Raw genomic sequence first — 21,754 nt, 5'->3', positions numbered from 1 at the left:
AATTACGGGGATCGATCTGTCCGGTCAGATCACGAGGTATATATATATATATATATATATATATATATATATATATATATATATATATATATATATATATATATATATATATATATATAATGCAAACACTGGCACCCTCAAGTTGGTGTGTTACTGAAACGAATAAATTAAATATTCCATGCTATTTGACATGATCGTAAGTAGTCAAATGCATAACATTTCAATGATGCAGGTTAAACAAACACAAGTGGGAAAACATTCATCTTTAACCTGCAGCATTGAAATGTTATGCATTTGACTACTTACGATCATGTCAATTAGCATCGAATATTTATTCGTTTCAGTAACACACCAACTTGAGGGTGCCAGTGTTTTCATCATCAATATTCCCCAGTAAACCGTTGATTCTTGAAGTCTCAAGCTCATGATGACAACCGGAAGAAGAAATAATAACATTTCAAGGAACTTGTGTGAGACGGTCTCACGAGTCGTATTTTGTGAGACAAATCTCTTATTTTGGTTATTCATGAAAAAATATTATTTTTTATGTTAAGAGTATTACTTTTTATTGTGAATATCGGTAGTGTTGACCCGTCTCACAGATAAAGATTCATGAGACCGTCTCACAAGAGACCTACTCGTGATTTTATCTTCAAAACACAACAGTCTATTATTTCGAAAGAAAAAATGAAACATGTGATCATAAGTAAATTATGTATAAATCAGAAAAGTTATTTTATTAACATTTACTTTGTGTATTCCAAAACAATGTCGATAAATTTTATAAGGCGTCTTTTAATAAGATGCGTACTTTCTTTAGAATTGTTTAATCATTTCCATTACAGAATATTTTATACTATCACGTATCCTATCAATCCATATTTTCAAAGGAAATTAGCGGCTGTTGCAGTGTCCAATCGTACCTGGAATGATCAAGGTATGTCACATAAACTGAACATTTATTACAAAAGTAGCAATTCTTACAATATTTAAAAAAACTTACCGGTGCTTTGTAGGCTTTTGGGGTTTTGGTTCAATAAGAAGTGTATCTGACCCAAACATCCTGGTTCAATCGTACCTGATTCAATATAACTACTTCTGCAGTTATATCACCCGTAATGGGTGGGGTGAGGTTATGAATGTTTTTTATGTCTATTCTTGACACTTTGCTATTTTCGTTTAACTAAATCCTGGGTCAGGATACAAAAAGATAACACTATTCATATGGTGAGAGCATATATTTTCCTTAAAAAAAGTTTATATGATATTCGAAACAAGATTGGAAAATCATGTTCGACACTAATACAGGTCTTCTTAATACATGACCTAATGGCCAGCTTACTGTGGGCCGTATCGGGATACTAATGATTCTTATTTGAATTAGCTTTTCTTTGTATGTGCTGTGTATCTGAGGCTTCTTTCGTTTATGAAAAATCGTCTTTAAAGCTATAATGAAAATCATTTAAAAATTTATCGTATTTTCATATGCTTATGACTTTAATTTCACCCAAAGAAGATAGGAGATGATGTTAATTCTTTAGGGATTAAAGACATTTATAAAAATAATGCATGATCGCCCACCATATATATAACTCCAATTTTAAACTTATTTTTTTATGTAACTAATTAATTGTTAGAATTAGGAAGTATATGAGTTTGAATAATTATTGATGAATATATTAAATCTTAAATAAATTATTATATTGAAAATACTTATATCATTTGAGAAACTTCGCATTTTATATTTTGGTTTCGAAATTTAAAAAAATAAATATAAATATTAAACATGACATTGTGCTGAACTTAATCCATTCTCCACAAGTTGAAGACGATAACTAAACGATGATCATCATCTTTTATGCACCACGACTTTTTATTTCACTTCCCTAACAAAAAAAAGGGAACGAAATATTAATTAGTGAGGTACGTGGGTGTTGAAAATTGTTCAAAATTATTAAAAATAGAAGTAGAAAAGCAGAGGAGATAATAGAATAGTAAATTAAAAGAGAAGAGACGTGGTTTCTTTCTCAAAAAAGATAATGTAAAATAGCGTCACCACATTATGATAATTAAGTATCATCAAACTAACTACTTTTGCAGAGGTCCTAATAGATTATACCTAGCTAGATAAAAATATAATTTGAGAGAAGTAAAATTAATTAATATTATTAAAATTTAGACACTGATCACAAACCTGATAAAGTTTGTTTTGTGTCAAGTATGACTTAATTTGTCGCTGTAAATAAAAAAAAAAAGAAGAAAAAAGATGAATTTAATTATTAGAATTCATCAAGCAGAAAGCGAACCGGCAAAAGATTACCTTACCTACCTTATGAATTCATAAAGAGCAGTGCACATTAAGGAAATCTGGCAACCGAACACAACCACTGAAACAAGTAAAAATAATAATAAATTTAAATTCCAAGGAAATTAAAGTAACATTGCGAAAACATTAGGACAAAGAAAATGATCTACTGTTTAAATCAAACATCCTGCATATCATTGTTAATTAATTAAGAGATTTAGTTAATGTCTCATATATAAATAAAAAAGGTAAAGGGAACGGAATTTATCTTACCAGTAGGATAAGGAAACTGATAATATTCCTCATCAACCCTAAAAACACGAGATCAGCTAGCCATCAGAACTATTTCGAAAATAATAATAATAAATAAAATAGGCATAAATTATCGTCGTCGATCAGGGGCACAGCCAATATATTTCCTCGCGCCTTGTCTTTTTCGTGATAGAATCCAACGAGCACAAGTCCTAAAAACAGATTAATTAGTCGTCGTTTTTGTTGAGAGGGAAGAAGACTATGAACAATTCACACCTAATAATCGGAGACATTTTTGCGTAATTGATTATTCACCGTCTGTCCGTGCTTTTAGTTTCTTGCCGAATGGAGGAGGATGAGTACTCATCATATTAATATATATAATTGTAATTATCAAGTGACCAAAAATAATCTTTGTGTATCTTTATCTATATCTATATTTTATGTTCCAATTATATATATATATATATATATATATATATATATATATATATATATATATATATATATATATATATTTTAAAAAAACCCTTATCTTAAATCATCTCTTTAATTATATCTCAAATTAGTAGGGACAACACTAACGTTTATTTATTTATTTATTTATGATTATAAAGTGACAAAAAGCTATATAACGTGTTCTATGTATGTCTATCTATATCTATATTTTATGTAAAAATTATATATTAAAAAATAGAATAATGTTAAATATATAATTAATATATCGTACAACTATATTTACAACAATTATATCGAGAGATTTTATATCCAATGTATCATGAGATTTGATAAATAAACTTTTTGAATTGATATTTTTATGGTGTAAGAATAGTTGTACAATTTTCATTATATCTAAAGTACATTAGTTTAAAAAATATGATCTCACCTTATCTTTTCATAAATTGTCTCTTTATATCTCGATTATTGGAATATTCAATATATGAGAAATAATCATCTTTAAATACTTTTGTGAAGTTTAAAAATTAAGATGTATTTCATCAATACTTTTATAAACTCTGTAAGAATCTATTGGTATATATCAAGAAAAAAATTTCATTGAGTTTTAAAAAATGGGTGAAAATCATTTGAGATAATAAAATAAATCAGAATCCGGTTTCTAGGTAAGGTCGAAGTGTCGAAGTTGGATTGGGTGCGGGAAGTCAGATCATTTTACCTGCTAATACTCTAAGTTTTGCCATGACTGGGACATCAATAATTTCTTTTTTTCATTCAACTTCAAAAATTTGTAAATTTTTGTCTGACCGGATCAAAGGAATCAAAGATAAGAACTTTTCCACCGCTAGGTGTAAGCTTATCACCTGCAGCATGATGTTAGCGATATATTAGTCAGGGTCATTAACTTACACCTAAAACAAACGAAAAAAAATGTTTGCAAAAGAGACTAGAATATGAAAACTAGAGGGTTACAATGAAGCATACTGTTTCTGCATCGCTAGACTTCAACTTAAGAGAAGTTCCAAAAATGTATCTTGCAACTGGAACCTGTAAAAAAACATGCATGTTTAGCATACATAAATGGAAAAGAAATTAGCCAACGCTTCATATATTTATTTTGAAATGCTATCTCTAAAGAAATAATTTGGTCATCTAAGCAGCATAAGAATTGAATACGAGCAAACATCACAATGAAGCATCTGGAGCATATCATTTGGTAAATTATTAAATAAACAGGTCAATCAACCCATAAAAACGGAAGAACAGAGGAATGGAATGGCGAAACTATATAAAAAAAGGGTCTATCCACCCATAAAAAAGTGGGTATCTGAGTGAAATGGAGCCTATCATTTGTTAAACTAATGCGATTACATGCAATTATTGGTGAATAAAAGAAAATGTTGGAGATAAAAGGTTAAATCTGAGAGATAAATGAATCGTGCCATCAATCAGATGCATAAACTCATCCCGTCTCGGTGATATACACCCAAAATAAGTTCAATCACACAAATTCGCCAAAACCGTATTAGATAAAGTTGGAAACTTATTTTACCTGTTTACCTTTCTTGTCTCGATAAACAGTCTTCCTCAATGGAAGAAGCAGAGCAGCATATAAGGAGAGCCTCAACTGATCAATCTAAAACCAAGAAAACAAACAGACATTGTGGAAATATTATAATTTATCTCCATACAGATATAGAGTACATTGAGTATAAATTGATAGCTAGGCATTTGAAACTTGACAAAAACCATTACAAGCTTTGCCAATCAAATTTAAGCCCACTCGCAATTGCTCGCAAGCAACTTACCAAATAGTGCGTTTCTTTTCCCACATCGTAGAAATAACAACAATGTAAATCAAATATTAATGATTCAAGACTCACGGTGATCGAGGAGCAACCTATTAACTGGAAGAAAAGCAACACAAAGCCTGGTGAAATAAAATAAATTTTACCAAGTACAAAAGTGAGATTGGGAGTAACACACCGCAAGAAGCAACTCAGCATCTCTCTCTCTCTCTCCCTCAACTTGCTTCCAACACAGAAAATTCAATCAGATAAAGGAAAGTAAAAAAACCTCTCTCTCTCTCTCTCTCTCTCTCTCTCTCTCCCCCCCCCCCTACAGCTTGCTTCCAAGGAAAGTAAAAAAACCTTTCGCATCCATCCAGTGTTTGAGGTTCAATCTCAGGGAGGAAGACTGAATACAGACCAAAATAACTGCAGCTCAGAAATGTAGCTCATTGCATCCACAGGTCGATTGCCAGATATCATGAGATCAATCTACAAGATGGAATGCTTGAAATCACACATGACTTTGACTTAGGAGTAAGGTCAAGATACTGAAAACTTAGCCCCGCTACAAAGCATTACTGAAAAAAGTAAAAAGCACACCTCGTGACCGATACGCTCTCTGCTAATTTTACCAATGATAGCAGCTTTTACTTCATCATCCATAGCAGCTATCTTCAGTTCTTCATCTAGAACAAATCCAAACCTTGCACCTGAAATTCACTCAGAACAGGTTGGCTCTAACAGAATTCTGTAATTTCTTTCTTATGGAATGCTTGAATCTACTCCACTAAAAACAGAACATGGAAACAGAAGTTTTCAGTGAACTACCAAACCGAATTGCTCGAAGAACTCGAAGGGGGTCATCCAAAAATGTCTCCTTCGGAGCAGATGGGGTCACTATTTTTCCTGATTTCAAGTCTGGAATGCCTGTAACAAAAAAAGTAGTAATTAATTTTGAAACAAAAGGAGAGCATATGACATAATACGACAATTGAAACATAAATATGTGAGACCTCTTCCTGTTAAGTCTTCGACTGAGCTCGTGTTAATGTTGTAGAACATGCTGTTAAAGAGCAAGTTTATCAATAATCTATTTTAAAGCACTTCAATCATTTTAAACTGAAACAGGATAGACAGCTCTCCTCCCATAACATCACATATGGTCATATACACAAGTGTTCATACATCTATATTTGTGTCATATGCCCCCCCATCTGTGCGAATTTCAACTCTGAGTTCTCACAAAAATATGAATATAAAAAAACTACCTGTTGATGGTCAAATCCCTCCTATAAGCATCCTGTTGAGAGTGCCAAACTCCTGCAAAAACATAGTTATTAACAAATTTAAAAAAATAGAATTTTGAAATTCACCAAATAAGGGCTTGCCGCTTGCAGCTGTTGATGGTTGCAAAATGGTGTCTACAATTTCTGTATATACTTGGCGCACCTCTAACCAAAACATGGCCAGTAAAAACACTCCGGGACTCAGATATTTAGTCCATTCATAACAGTGCCCATGGAAGATCATTTAATGCACTTACCATGGTTGGAATACGGCAACTGTTGGTGTATTCTTCAGATCTTAAGTTGACAAAATCAATCCACACATCAAAGAGGTGCATCCTCGCTGTTTCCAAATGTTTTGACTGATCCGGATTGCTGGAAGAGAGGCATAATTAGCAAATATCTATGCTCTCTGTTCAAGGAATGCTGTTTACAGACTAAAATATTTAGACAAGATCATCAATTAATAGAAAGGTTAAATCACAGAAAGTACCTCTGAATCAAGCCAACTCCTTTTGTTTCTTCCCCAGTAGCAGACAAATACTCGTTTACTTTGTCACAAAACTCCTTTCCCACCATATTCTCAAGAGCGATGTCTATATCGTAACACTCTTTTCCTAAAAGCTACAGTAAGAAGAATGAGACCGATTAGTATGGATACTTGATAGATATTCATCAGAGACTTCTATATGTTCAAAAGAAAGTGTATGTGCATTAATAAATAAATAAAAGAAATGCAAATATCATATTCGACATGGTTTACCATCATGTTTTGACTGTATCCGATGTGGTTAATGATCATATCTCGATCGTCATTCTATATCATGAGAGCTAGTTTTTAATTTTTGACCAGGAATTAGCTTGCCTTTATTTAAAAAAGTCGATATAAAAATAAAATATATAAAACATGAAAATTCCTAATTGATATGACAAGCGTTATATTTTAATTTATTGATAATGAGACATATTATACATTGCAAATCCACCCAATTCCTCTGCATACCGAATACAGTGTTTTCTTTAATAAATATCTAAATCATTCATAAAACGACTCAAGAACCGCCTGGTATACCATAATAAAGATCAGATATTTCCAAAAGTTTTACCACCGCGAGAAATGTACTAAATAACTCATTCATAAAATATCCAAACCATTCATAAAAAATCTCAAGAAAAACCGCCTGGTAATCAATAATAAAGATCAAATCTTTCCAAAACTTTTAGCACCACAAGCAATTTACTAAGAAGGGAAGCCCAAAAAATAAGGATGGAAGGACACAGGAATAAAAGGGTCCCAACCTTATCACGAACCCAGCCTCCAGCAACCCGAAGCTCAGTATTAAGATTAATGTGGCGGCAAACTTGAAGTAGAAGGTCGAATATTTGATTCTCCTTGTCCGTCAGAATAATTGGGTCATTTACATGAACGGACGGCGGCAAAGAACCCATGGTCGCCGTCGCGGGGACTTTTGCACCAGCACCCATGCAGAATCTGCGATAAAAATAATGATTACAAGGACGTAGAAATCGGCAGCAGTTGAAATTAGCGCTTGTGATAATAGCAATAAGGCGGCAGAAAGCAAGAGAGGGGAAATTCAAAGGGTTTGAGCAGAAGACGAGGGGTTTACGGGCGGGGAAAGATGATGTGAAGAGGCGGGGATTTAGCAATTTCATTGAATTTCCTGATAGTTACATTATATTTTATCTGAAATACATTATGTGTGCAACCGAGGTTACTAGCCCTGTTTCTTCGGTAAAATTGGGATAACCTTAATATTTGTATTTTTATATTATTTTTGTATTGATATTTAATTTTTAAATCAAATGGATAAACTCAATTTGAAATCGATGTGGATTTGATTTCAAATCCACTCATGTTGCATTTTGGAGATAATAATTTGAAATCAATTGACTTTGATTATAATTTTATTATTTGCAACAAATTGGTCAAATCTTAAATATAAATATCATTTATTTACATTATAACATAAAATAAATTTTAAATGACATCTTTATCTTGTAAAATTGAAAAAAAATGTTTTTTTTTCCCCAAAAACGAAGAGAGGAAGAAAAGTTATGCCTATTTATACAATACAAGTACTGGAATTTAGAAGAAGTTAGGTGTATTTTTTTTAATAAAAATCAACGAAAATCATTTAAAAATTTCCCCAACAATGTATTCCGTCGTCTATTATTTCCCTCTCTCTCACCATTATTCATCTAATCGTTTTTGCTGATAACGCTAAATCATATTTTCTTCCGCTATTAGGGTCAAAATATAACAAGAAAAACACTATTCAAATGGTGATATCATATATTTTCCAGTGTTTTTCTTAGACAAAAGTTTATATGATATTCGAAACATGAAAGAAAAATCTTGTGCATTCTTCTCATCACGTAAATTGATATCGAGATACTAATGAATTAGCTTTTCTTTGTATGTGCTGTGTATATGAGGTTTCTTTCGTTTATGAAAAAAAACTCGTCCTTAAAGCTATAACGAAAATCATTTAAAAAGCTATCGTTTTTTTTTTCTCGCCCACCATGGGGCTTATGACTTTAATTTCACCCAAAGAAGATAGGAGATGATGTTAATTCTTTAGGGATTAAAAACATTTATAAAAATAATGCATGATCGCCCACCATATATATATCTCCAATTTTAAACTTATATTTATGTAATTAATTGTTAGAATTAGTAAGTATATGTTTTTGAATAATTATTTAAAATTATTGAAAAGTGACGTAATGAATATATTAAATCTTAAATAAATTATCATATTGAAAATATTTATATAATTTGAAAAACTTCTTTACCAATGCATTTTATAATATTTCGGTTTCAAATTAAAATTTTAAAAAAAAATATAATATTAAACATGATATTAATTGTGTTGAACTTAATCCATTCACCATAAGTTGAAGACGATAACTAAACGATGTTGAAGTGACGTAATGAATATATTAAATCTTAAATAAATTATTATATTGAAAATATTTATATAATTTGAAAAACTTCTTTACCAATGCACTTTATAATATTTCGGTTTCAAATTAAAATTTAAAAAATAAATATAAATATTAAACATGATATTAATTGTGTTGAACTTAATCCATTATCCATAAGTTGAAGACGATAACTAAACGATGATCATCATCCTTCATGCACCACGATTTTTTTTATTTCTCTTCCCTAAAACAGAAAAAGGGAACGAAAGATTAATTAGTGAGGTACGTGGGTGCATGTTGAAAATTGTTCAAAATTATTAAAAATAGAAGTAGAAAAGGCAGAGGAGATAATAGAATAGTAAATTAAAAGAGAAGAGACATGGTTTCTTTCTCAAAAAGATAATGTAAAATAGCGTCACCACATTATGATAATTAAGTATCATCAAACTAACTACTTTTGCAGAGGTCCTAATAGATTATACCTAGCTAGATAAAAATATAATTTGAGAGAAGTAAAATTAATTAATATTATTAAAATTTAGACACTGATCACAAACCTGATAAAGTTTGTTTTGTGTCAAGTATGACTTAATTTGTCGCTGTAAATTAAAAAAAAAAGAAGAAGAAAAAAGATGACTTTAATTATTAGAATTCATCAAGCAGAAAGCGAACCGGCAAAAGATTACCTTACCTACCTTATGAATTCATAAAGAGCAGTGCACATTAAGGAAATCTGGCAACCGAACACAACCACTGAAACAAGTAAAAAAAATTAATTTAAATTCCAAGGAAAAGCTGTAACATTATATTGCGAAAACAAAGTGAAATCTTAGGTCAATTATGTCCATATAAACATTAGGACAAAGAAAATGAATGATCTACTGTTTAAATCAAACCTCCTGCATATCATTGTTAAGATCAGTGCATCGGCCTTCTCATATAAAAAGGGAAAAGGCCGGGAACGGAATTTATCTTACCAGTAAGATAAGGAAACCGATATTCCTCATGTTCAACTCTAAAAACACAAGATCAGCCATCAAAACAAATGGCAATATCAAAACTATTTCGAAAATAATAAATAAAATAGCCATCAATTACCGTTTATTAGGGGCACGGCCAATATATTTCATCGCGCCTTGTTTGTTTCGAGATAGGATCCTACGACCACAAGTCCTGAAAACAAATGAATTAGTATTTGTTGTTGTTGTTGAGAGAAGAAGACTGGGAACGATTCGCACCTAATAATCGGAGACATATTTACGTAATTGATTATTCACCGTCTGTCTGTTTGTCCTTCTGTCCTTTTATAGTTTTCTTGTGGAGTGGAGTAGTACATATATTAATATATAATTATAATTATCAAGTGACCAAAAATAATATTTTTGTGTATCTTTATCTTTATCTTTATCTATATATATATATATATATATATATATATATATATATATATATATATATATATATATATATAAACCTTATCTTAAATCATCTCTTTATATCTCAAATTAGTAGGACACGATTATTTATTTATTTATTCATGATGATAAAGTTTTAAAAAAAAAAAACTCTCTTGTTATGTTTGTCCATCTATATCTATATTTTATGTAAAAATTATATATTAAAAAATAAAATAATATTAAATGTATAATTAATATATTTTATAATTATATTTACAATAATTATATCGTGAGATTTTGTATCCGATGTATCATGAGATTTTATAAACATTATTAAAAGAATCTATAAGTATCCAAAATAAACTTTCATGGAGTTTTAAAAAATTTATATGACATTCGAACTCAGTTTTAAATACTCTATAAAATTTTATAGATATTCAAATTTTCAATTGACTTTTAATAATTCCATAAAAACATGAAAGAATAAAGTGCACAATGAAATGTTAAAAATTATTGGACGAATTTTTTAAAATAATTTCTTTCTATTAATTCTCTCTCCCTCTCCATTCAAATTATGTTTCAACACAATCTCTCTTCCCAATTGGAAATGTTTTTAAAATAAGTTTATCTAAATATTTTAAAAATAAGTAAAATAAGTTTATCTAAACATTTTAAAAACTTATTTTTAAAATAAGACCGGACAGCTTATAAGCTCTTAAAACAAAGTTAGCCAAATACTCTCTTAATGACTCCAACACATATAAAATACAATATATTAAAGTACTATACGAAAACATAAACATATTTATTATCTATATTATTTTATTAAATTTTAATGGCTTATTAGATTTACTAACTTTTGTGTATGTGCTTATGATAAACAATATATATATATATATATATATATATATATATATATATTGTTTATATATATATATATATATATTTCTCATACTACAAAAACATTCTATTTTAATTGATAAAAAAACCATAAAAACTTATTTTAATAAACATGTATCGATCTTATACAGAACTATCATATATTCTTAATAAATTGTATTTTTATCTTTATCTATATTTTTAAATGTTAAAATAATTATATCATCATAAAATAAAATAAAAAATTATTATCAGAAAACATTTTTAAATTTTAGCATAATCAATAAATTTTGAGTTATTTATCAAAAAGCATTATTTTTTATGTAAATCGATAAAAATAAAGCGGGTGAAAATCATTTGAAGGTAATAAAATAAATTAGAATCCCGGTTTCTACGATAAAATACAATCATTATCATTAATTGTTATAATTTTTGAGAAAATCCGGTTTTGATGCATTGTTATAATCTCTTGAATTGCCCTACATAATTGGATTTTCTCAAAAATTTAAAAATGTTTTCTGATAATAATTTTTTATTCTATTTTATGGTGATATGATCATTTTAATATTTAAAAATATAAATATAGATAAAGATATAATTTATTAGGATAGGATAGTTTTATATAAGATACATATTTAATAAAAAAAATAGGTTTTTATGTTTTTTATCAATTAAAATAGAATGTTTTCGTAATTTGAGAAAGAGATATATTTTGTATGTTTTCATAGTTTAATACATATATATATATATATCTGTGTGTGCTTGTTATATTATATATATACGTGTGTGTGTTATATTATATATATGTGTGTGTGTGTGTGTGTGTCGGAGTCATTAAGAGGGTGTTTGTACATTGATGGCTTTCATGAATTATCAAAAGTCAATTAAAAATTCGAATACTTATAAAATTTTAAAGAATATTTAAAAGTCGAGTTTGAATATCACATAATTTTTTAAAACTCAATGAATATATTTTTTTGGATAACGTAGATTCTTACAGAGTTTATAAAAATATTGATGGAACATCTTAACTTTTAAACTTCACAAAAATATTTATTGATTATTATTTCTCATACATTGAATATTCCCATAATGGAGATATAAAGAGACAATTTATGAAAAGATAAGGTGAGATCATATTTTTAAAATTAATGTTTAGGTATAATGAAAATTGTACAACTATTCTTAAGCCATAAAAATTCAATTCAAAAAGTTTATTTATCAAATCTCATGATACATTTGATATAAAATCTCTCAATATAATTGTTGTAAATATAGTTGTACGGTATATTACTTATATATTTAATATTATTCTATTTTCTAATATATAATTTTTACATAAAATATAGATAATAGAAAGACATACATATAACAAGATAGCTTTTTGTCACTTTATAATCATAATAAATAAATAAATAAATAAATAAACGTAAGTGTTGTCCCTACTAATTTGAGATATAATTAAAGAGATGATTTAAGATAAGGGTTTTTTTAAAAAAAATATATATATATAATTTGAAAATAAAATATAGATATAGATAAAGATACACAAAAAGATTATTTTTGGTCACTTGATAATTACAATTATATATATTAATATGACGAGTACTCCTCCTCCTCCATTCAGCAAGAAACTAAAAGGACAGACATACGTTGAATAATCAATTACGCAAAAATGTCTCCGATTATTAGGTGCGAATTAATGTTCATGGTCTTCTTCTCAACAACAACAACAACAACAACAACTAATTCATGATCTGTTTGTAGGACTTGTGCTCGAAGGATTCTATCTGGAAACAAACAAGGCACGAGGAAACATATTGCCCGTGCCCCTGATCGACGACGGTAATTTATGCCTATTTTATTCATTTTCGAATTTGTTTTTATATTTCCATTTAATTTGTTTTGAATTGATCGCTGGTCTTGTGTTTTTAGAATTTCTTCTGCTGAATTGATAGTATATCGTTCTTTAGAAGGTAAGCAAAATATTCATTATATTCCCTTTTGCGATTTTTCATATCCAATGGCCCATGGGATCTAACTAATTTCAGTAGTATTTGATGATTCGTTTCTACCTAATAATTGTTTTCATGTGTTCTTCGCTCTTCTTAAATATATATGTTTTACCTTTTTCAGCATTGGGTTGTGGTTACGTAGTTGTCACCTTTAGCCAGTGCATGGAAATTTTTTTTACGAGGTTGGTGTCTCTGATTGATTGTCACGGGACGAAATAAGAAATTAATTACAATATTAATTAATTAATGAAATATGATAAGGAACCCATTTAATTTTTTTTTTAACAGTCGCAGAGCCGCACGAAGCAAACGACTTTATGAGGGAGGAGAATGAGAAACCGCACAAGATATGGCTTTTTGGAATTGAATGAGCTGTGTTTTTAATTTTTTTTTTCTTAGTGGTTAGTTCTAGGTTAAAGTTTTGTGATATTGATAGCTAAAAGCATAAAAAACCAAGACCAAATTGGAATATCATAATGCATAGACGATTTGTGACAATTTTTCCTAAACACATAGTTAAGTAGGGACGATTTTAAGAAATCCTTCGCAAAATTCCGTATAAAATTCAAACTTTGTTGCGACATAAACAAACAATTAAATTCCGTCGCAATTTATCGACGAAAATTATATCTGAACCGTCAAAAATTCTATAATTCTCTCGATCTTCTATATTGACGACGATTTATCAAGAACCGTTGGTTGATTTTGTGACGAACCACGGTTTTTTAATACTAAAAACATATGGTAATTTGCCCACAATTTTATTAAAACTGTAGATAAATTTGAATTTCCGATGGTTTTTATATATAATTCCGTCAGCATTTGCTCAAATGTTTTTTAATCCTTCAAGAGAAATTCAACTCCAAAATTCAATTGGAAATAGTAATATCACAATTAACTGTCTATTATTTCCTCCTCCATCATATATAGGGGTATCACATTTTTATATTATTATTATTATATAAAATCATTTTATTGTGTGATAAATAACATTTTTAAAAAATTGAGATCTTAAGTTCGAGGCATCTTCCCCAATTAATTAAAAAAAAAAAAAAAAAAAAAATAAAAAATATCACTTGATATGACTTGCATACGATTCTATAAATGAGATAAATTAATGTTCCACCAACGTATGGATTAGTTGGTCATAATTGTAAGTGAAGTACTTGCAATAAACGCTTCGAATTCAACTAACTTGCTTCATTCTTGGGATACCATATTGAGTCTCATCGTAGGGCCAATTTGGCGACATGATCCTATTTTTATGTCCTTAACTGGTTTTATGTTACTCGAGCAATTGGTGCTGACAGATTTTCTTTAACTTTCTAACTAACAGAATCCACGGGAGTCAGTAGGCAGAAATGCCTTTTATTGGAACTCGATATATGTATCGTCGTCAAGGGATGTGCAAGCGGCTTCTAAATGCAATTGAAAAGGTAGTTTCTAGTTTTTTTAAAGTTTCTTCATCGTTTTTTTAAATTGCTTAGCTTGTGTCCTGATTAGTAATACTGGAAAGAATATAGTGCTAATTTTTAAGGTAGTGCTGTATGACGACGTTCTTATCGATCTGTTGTGGGTAATTGTATTTTTCGTGGCTTGTGGTAGTTTGTTGTCTTTTTATTTCACGTGAGAAATTCATCGCAGCTTCTCAACTCTCTTGGTGTTGAGAAATTGGTGATTCCTGATAAATGAAGGACAAATGAACTCTGCAGGTATTTCCTGATAAACTTGATCATCATCATTCTCTGCTTCAGTCTATTTGTTTAATGCAAGAGTTAAATTTTCCAACGGAAAACACTAAATCGCCATGTATCTGCTGCAGTCGAATCTGGTGCTAATTTACCCGATAGCGCAGCAGTTACAGGGTCCGTTGGCGTTGAAGATTTGCATCAAAACTCACTGGAGCAAAATAATGATAAGAAAACTTCAAGTCTTGACACTTGTATGGCGAAAATTGATGGTTCCGAAAACAAAGTTGGTGCTGTTGAGTCTGGTCCTGTCAGGTCCTCCGATGAGACTAATGATTCAAATAATGGAGTTTGTGTTAACGAGTCGCATGGTCAAGAAAGTTGTGTCAACGATCTCGATGCATCAAAATGCAGCAAATCTTTCTTAAAAGACAGTGCTAGTGCTGACTGTAAGCTTGAGGCAAAGCAATCTGACGATGGTTTAGATTTGCCATTGGTAACTGGAAGCCTGTGATCGGCCACCTTGAAATATCTAGAAGGAAATATGGAACGTTGAAAACGGGCTCATGAAATCCGGAAGAGTTGGTTGTCCTTTTGAAGTAGCTGGGTTTTCGCCATCTCTCGGCTGAAGCTTGTCTTCAAATTAACATGATCTTGGACAGGGGAATCGTACCCACAGGGGATATGGATTATGTTACGGATGAGATGTATATAATTAACCAGTGTGGGATAGTTTTCAAATTTGCCTTTTTGAGAAATCAGTAAATGTGGCAAAAAATTTCCCAAGTGCCTCAGTTTTTTATGCTGTTTCAATCGCTTTTGCATGGGCAATCCACCTTTGAAAGCGATAGTTACAAGGATCCTCACACGATCGGGAGTTGAATTCGATAAATGCTTCCCTCTCAAAATTGAAAGAGAAAAAAAGGAGGAAAGATTAACAAGATATTTGATCGTACCTCTATTTTTTTTTCACTTCTTATGTCAATGGTTGTTAATTGGCAATATCAATTAGATAAAATTTTTGAGAGTTAGATATATGAACTTAGATAATGCTCTCTTCTTGAGTTACTTTTGATACTTTTGAAAATGAATTAACAACAAATAGGATTAAAAAAAAGTAGTTACGAAGATACATTCAAATCTGACTTGCAGGTTCGGGAGCAGCTAAAGCGGTAGAGTAGATGCTACCTGTGGGGGCAGTGCCCTCACAGGATCTCAGCCATTGATTTTATATGGTGATTAAATCTGGGCCTTTGATCACTTCATGGGGTGTATGTGTGTTTAAATCTGGGCCTTTGATCACCTCATGGGGGCAGTGCCTCACAAGGTAGGGTGAAATAAACCAGCTAAAGCTCGATATTTGGCAAATCTATAAAATGATTAAAAAATACCAAGTAGATATTTTTGGAATTAATTGGTAAAAATGAGATAAAGAATATAATCGGAATTCAGGGGTGTTCATCGTTCGGTTCGTTTTCGGTTTTTTATTTCGGTTTTCGATTTTAAAAATATATAATCCGATATCCGAACCATTTTTCTTCGGTTCAGTTCGATTTTCTACCAAAATGGTTCGGTTATTTCGGTCGGTTAATTCGGTTTTGATCTAATTATTTAAATTAATAATATAAATTTATTGTAAAATATAATATGTTAACTTTTTATATATTTTCTTAGTAAAATATTTAAATATAAGGTCTAAATTAATTAAACAATCAACTAAAAATTGTTCGAAATTGTTTTCCATTCACTAAATATCATATCAAAATATATAATATAAATAAAAATATAAAAAATTATTAATTTAATGAAATTTCGGTTTTTTCGGTTTGAACATATATAATCCGAAACCGAACCAAATAAACTTCGGTTTTAACTTTTATATCCGAATTACAAAATTCGGCTTTCGGTTCGGTTTGGATTTTCGGTTTTTTCCGTTTTATCCGAAGTTTGAACACCCATACGTACGGAATTCTACATTGGTCAAACAAAAATAGATTGAAATTGATTTCGAAAGGCTCGAGAACATCCAACTTCATTAGCTTTGGCTCAAACTCTACGGAAATCTACTCAAAAAACCCGAGGAAACATGAATGAGGTAATTTAAGGCCCACACTCCTAAAAACAAACGAGTAGTGTGTGATCAGTCAAGAAATAGTTGTGCAGATGATAGCCTATCAGGGAAACTCACTTATTTTATCGATGGCAAACAGGGGCAATAAAAGCAAACAAACTGAAATACCAGCAGATGGGCAATTCAGTAGCACGAGCACTTTTTTAAGAAAATAAAGGGAATTGAATAGTTAATAGTAATATAATATCTCAATCATAATCATGTATTTCACATTATGGCACAATGATAATGCTAACAAATATATCACATGATCAAGCAATTCAAACTGACTCGATCTACCCTGTTCCCAAATATCTTACGCTCTGATACCACCTAATGTGGGGCCTCGGGTCCGATATCTAATACTAATAATTTTAAATGTATCAAACTAAACGATTTAATAAAATACATAGTTTCTTGTTCACAAACTGACATAAACATCGTCAGAATAATTTAAATGTCTCAAATGTTTGAAATAAAATTTTCAACATGCCAAAATAAAGTATTGAACCAAAGAAATCCAAACATCATGACATAGCTCCTAAGACCCGAGAATCCCACTCTAACTCGTGTCTCCTCGCCTGGAGCTGGACTCTGGCATCCCAAGCCTCGCCTCACCTACCGTCAAGCACATGAAAACAAGAGGTAGCCGACATGCCGGTGAGTATAAACCCAGTATGATACAATCAATAACATATGCGAATTAAAATTTCAAATATCTCATATACAATTCATAAAGATGCAATATAATGCAATGCATGATCAGAAGCTGTGGGCTATCAATAAATCTCAAGATCAAGTGAATCATCTGGTCATAGGGTACCCAAGGGAATAGAATCACCCAACAACATCCACCGACTCATCCGCTCGATGTGGTGTGTTGTGTTCTACAATCCCAAGACTATGGTGCGCCTATAGAGAGTGTTCAGGCCATAGCAGCGACCTACGCATACATTATGCCAACTCAACTATAGCCCCATACGTCTAACAAATCAATAAATCAAGGCGACCTCCGCCATATCAAATCTGAATAGACAAGTGGCTTAATATGCAATGTAATGATGCAAATCAATATCATCATTTCGATATAATAATAAACTCATCTCAAGGCCACAATCATCATCAAATCACAAATAGTTCATCGAGTCATAGAGTTTTCAATTTAAAAATAAAAATGATACTTTTATCTCGTATGTTATCGACCGTAACATACCTTTCGAATATTACCAACAAAAGATCAAAATATATTGTTGAGAAGTCTTGAACCCTTGCAGTCTACTCGATTCACTATCAACCAACTTAGAGGAAATAATCTTGAGCCAACCCAAGTCAATACTTCAACCAAATCTTCAATACATAAATCAAGAACTCAGATATCGTATCAATACATAGCACTTTTCGTACAAAATTCATAATTAATTCAATACGGCTTCAAATCAAGATCCGTAGATTTCTTAATCATAATATTCCATAAAAACATTCATTGGATCATTTCATCAAACACATGGCATGTGTGCTAAAAGGTTAGCTCCTCTTCAATTCCATTTTAAATTCAAACCAACACAATCACAACATCTCTATATCTCAATATCAATTCAAATATCAATTCTAAACTTCAACCCATTTCCAAACTTTAACAAAAATCGGAAAAACTTACATCCTTGTGAAGCCCGTGATGAGAGGATCACAAATCTAACTTCATTTCATAATTTCCTTGAACAAATCTCCCATGGATTGAAGAAGAAATTAGAAGATGGAAGGAAGAATGAAGAACCTTAGCTCTAAACCGATAGAGAGAAGAGAAGGATGAAAAGAAATGATACAAAAATCATTTCCCAAGCTAAAATATACCATCCAAACCTCAAAACACGTTTTTTGACTTGCTGGGCGCTCGGGCGGTCACATATTACCGCCCTAGCGCGGACCATGCTGTTAGAAACCCAAAAATCCAGAAGCATTGGCGCTCGGGCGGTCGATTCTTACCGCTCGGGCGCCACTCTGCGCACAGGTACTGTAAAGATCGCTTCAGAAACGCCTCTTTCGGTCAGAATTAGGAAAAGTGGTAAACTACAAAGTTGTATCTCTATGTCTTGGCTTGCATCTCCCAAAATGTCAGCTCATTTGAAGGTCTGAGTAAAAAGTTATGCCAATTCTCCCAACATGTGTCATTGTAGGAGCGACGGTACGCACGACACACTTCGAGGCGCTTTTGGCTCGTCTTCCCTAATGATTTGAACAAAACTAAAAACTGCAAAGTTATAGCCTTATGTCTTATCTTTCTAATGAAAAAAACCTGACATCAATTGGATCAATATACAAAACATTATGCTAAAAACCACAACTTGTGCCATATTTTTCATACCGTTTCTGCACGTCCATTACCTATTTAGCTCAAATTCCACCTTTGATTCTACCCATCCATTATATATTCCATTCTATAACATCATTACCATTCATATCATAATGTAAAGCCAAGAACCATCACACTACTGCTATATTATATCAAAATTCGGGCATTACATTGTGGAAATTTCATTATTCATCTAATCGTTTTTACTGATACGGCTGCTGGGTGGGGTGAGGTTAAGGATGATAGAGATCCGAGCACGTATGAGAAGCAAACACGATTATCTAAATCGCACCCTCAACTCAATATCAAACAAGGATCTATTATGTTGTCCCGATCTTTTGAAACAAGTAAAGATTTGTGATATTCACCTTTAAGCGATTAATACTTAGCAACAAATATCAACGATAAAACAATTGAATTTCGAACGAACCTTCAAAGATCTTGTTTTGACAATCCGTGCGAAGAACAATCGACAAACGCCACAAAGATGAAATCTTTGATAAGTTTGATTTGGTTTTCTTCTTGTGAAGAACAAAACTAAAAGCTTTGAAAGTTGAGAATATCTCAAACAATTTTTATATCAATCAATTATTTCGTTCATCCCCCTTACAATACATTATATAATAATCAATACATGAAAAGTAGTGCACAAAAGTCATAAAGAAAGTTGTAGAAAAATTCTTCACGGAACTGGACCGCGGGTGTAACGCCCCAGATTTGACGACTGTATAAAATTAGTTTGCGGAATAAAATAAACACTGCTGTACTGAGGTCCTCGGGTGCCACTACTGCCGACCCAAGCTAGCTCACTGGTCCCCGCCCTCGGCCCTGGCCTCATCAGTACCTACAACAATCAAGTCTAGTGAGTCTAAAGACTCAGCATGCATATATCGCAGGTAACGAGTAAAATCTGAAGTAAAATATGCATGGGATAAAATATCATGCCATGAGACATGCTGAAAATAATCTGTACTGAGCAATTATAATACGTGCATGCTGAACTGATAATCACAGTAAAAATAATTGCTCCTTGGAGCCTGCACTGAAATAACTGATAAAACTTTTCTGTTGAGATTATGTTTTACGCCTGTGGCCACTGCACTAAGCTGAACTGATCGGTAACTGACTACCGGGGAGCCTGAAACTGAGCGGGCGGTCACTGAAGACCCGATGGTACCAACCTGAACTGAGCGGTCACTGAAGACCCGATGGTACCAACCTGAACTGAGCGGTCACTGGCGACCGTATAAATAATGCTCCCACATAGTGAATGAACCACAAGCCATATCGCATAAATCTCAAAAATAATCATTTTCTGTTTTCATGCACGTAAAATAATTAACTGACAATAATGAAAATATCCTGAAATTTTACCAACTGGAATGGATCGTCCCCAGGCTCGCTGCAACCTAAAAATGCCATGAAAATATGCAATGGTTTTTCTTAGGCAAATTTATGCAATTAAATTTCTAAAATGCGACAACTACGTCTTACGACCTCGTATTTAATCATGACTTTAAACCAACCCGAACCAACACTGAACCAACGTGACGTCATGATTAAAATACGCTTAAAATTATGAATTTATGCTCCTAAAATTATGAGGGTCGAAATCTAGGTGAAATGGAGGCCAAAACATGAAACGCTCTTTCGAGAGTCAATTTGGCACATCGCACCGTAAATTCTCGAACGACCTCAAAAATGATCCGAATCACGAACGGTCAAAAACATGACCTTCCTAACTCAATGGGGCACTGTCCAGTCCAGGGCCATAGGCTAAAAGCCAACCAAGAACTCAGACGAGCCCTCGCACCGGCACAGCAACCTGCTGTCAAAAAAATCCAGCAGCTGTGTAGTGCGTAGTGTCTTGCTTTGATCGATGTCTTGCGTCGTTCCAGTGGCCATTAATTTACCGTGGCACGACCTAGACATCTTGGGGTGTGGTATGGACCGTGGCTAAGGGCACAAGGCCGAACCAGATCCACACCAAGCCACAAAACGAAACGCAATCCTGCTGTCAAAAATGAAGGGGCGAGAAGGGGAGGGGCTGTTGTGATGTTTTATTTAAAAACCGAGGAGCCATGGACCGAGCCACCAAAAGGGCGACTTAGTCACGTCTTAGACATGCTAGGGAAGTGATCCAACCATGGCTATGAGCCCTAGGGCAGCCGAGACCAGATCCAATCCCACATGACAGCACACTGAAAAACTGAAGCACAAAATGGCAGCAATGGGGAGTTGCTGTCATCTCGTTTTCTAGGCAGCAAGGGGGCTGAA

At 32.0% G+C, this 21,754-nt stretch overlaps 1 protein-coding gene, 4 long non-coding RNA genes and 1 pseudogene across 5 annotated transcripts; 2 read left to right on the top strand and 4 right to left on the bottom strand.

The window, feature by feature from the left end:
• Positions 1 to 1,716: 1,716 nt before the first annotated feature.
• On the bottom strand, positions 1,717 to 2,891 carry LOC140813934 (uncharacterized). Its single transcript, XR_012114046.1, has 5 exons — positions 2,834 to 2,891; positions 2,579 to 2,769; positions 2,330 to 2,387; positions 2,195 to 2,236; positions 1,717 to 1,886 (listed from the first exon to the last, which is right to left on the bottom strand). It is a non-coding gene; the product is annotated as an uncharacterized lncRNA (long non-coding RNA).
• Positions 2,892 to 3,684: 793 nt separating this feature from the next.
• LOC140809494 (tRNA nucleotidyltransferase cca2-like) lies at positions 3,685 to 7,799 on the bottom strand (annotated as a pseudogene).
• A 1,363-nt stretch (positions 7,800 to 9,162) lies between these two features.
• LOC140813930 (uncharacterized) lies at positions 9,163 to 10,344 on the bottom strand. The gene is made up of 6 exons (XR_012114045.1): positions 10,277 to 10,344; positions 10,137 to 10,211; positions 10,016 to 10,053; positions 9,734 to 9,791; positions 9,596 to 9,637; positions 9,163 to 9,282 (listed from the first exon to the last, which is right to left on the bottom strand). It is a non-coding gene; the product is annotated as an uncharacterized lncRNA (long non-coding RNA).
• A 2,584-nt stretch (positions 10,345 to 12,928) lies between these two features.
• On the top strand, positions 12,929 to 13,747 carry LOC140813924 (uncharacterized). The gene is made up of 4 exons (XR_012114044.1): positions 12,929 to 13,006; positions 13,082 to 13,290; positions 13,451 to 13,511; positions 13,618 to 13,747. It is a non-coding gene; the product is annotated as an uncharacterized lncRNA (long non-coding RNA).
• Positions 13,748 to 15,023: 1,276 nt separating this feature from the next.
• Positions 15,024 to 15,886, top strand: LOC140813914 (uncharacterized). The gene is made up of 2 exons (XM_073172729.1): positions 15,024 to 15,041; positions 15,152 to 15,886. The coding sequence occupies exons 1-2, from the start codon at positions 15,029 to 15,031 to the stop codon at positions 15,529 to 15,531; spliced, it is 393 nt and encodes a 130-aa protein (XP_073028830.1). The 5' UTR covers positions 15,024 to 15,028; the 3' UTR covers positions 15,532 to 15,886.
• A 1,669-nt stretch (positions 15,887 to 17,555) lies between these two features.
• Positions 17,556 to 19,072, bottom strand: LOC140813907 (uncharacterized). The gene is made up of 3 exons (XR_012114040.1): positions 18,785 to 19,072; positions 18,341 to 18,474; positions 17,556 to 17,745 (listed from the first exon to the last, which is right to left on the bottom strand). It is a non-coding gene; the product is annotated as an uncharacterized lncRNA (long non-coding RNA).
• Between the last annotated feature and the right edge of the window lie 2,682 nt (positions 19,073 to 21,754).

The sequence above is a fragment of the Primulina eburnea genome, chromosome 1, assembly GCF_022965805.1.
Source record: "Primulina eburnea isolate SZY01 chromosome 1, ASM2296580v1, whole genome shotgun sequence".
Taxonomy (NCBI): Eukaryota; Viridiplantae; Streptophyta; class Magnoliopsida; order Lamiales; family Gesneriaceae; genus Primulina; species Primulina eburnea.
The sequence above is the reverse complement of the archived record's forward strand: the minus strand, read 5'-3'. Positions and strand labels throughout refer to the sequence as shown.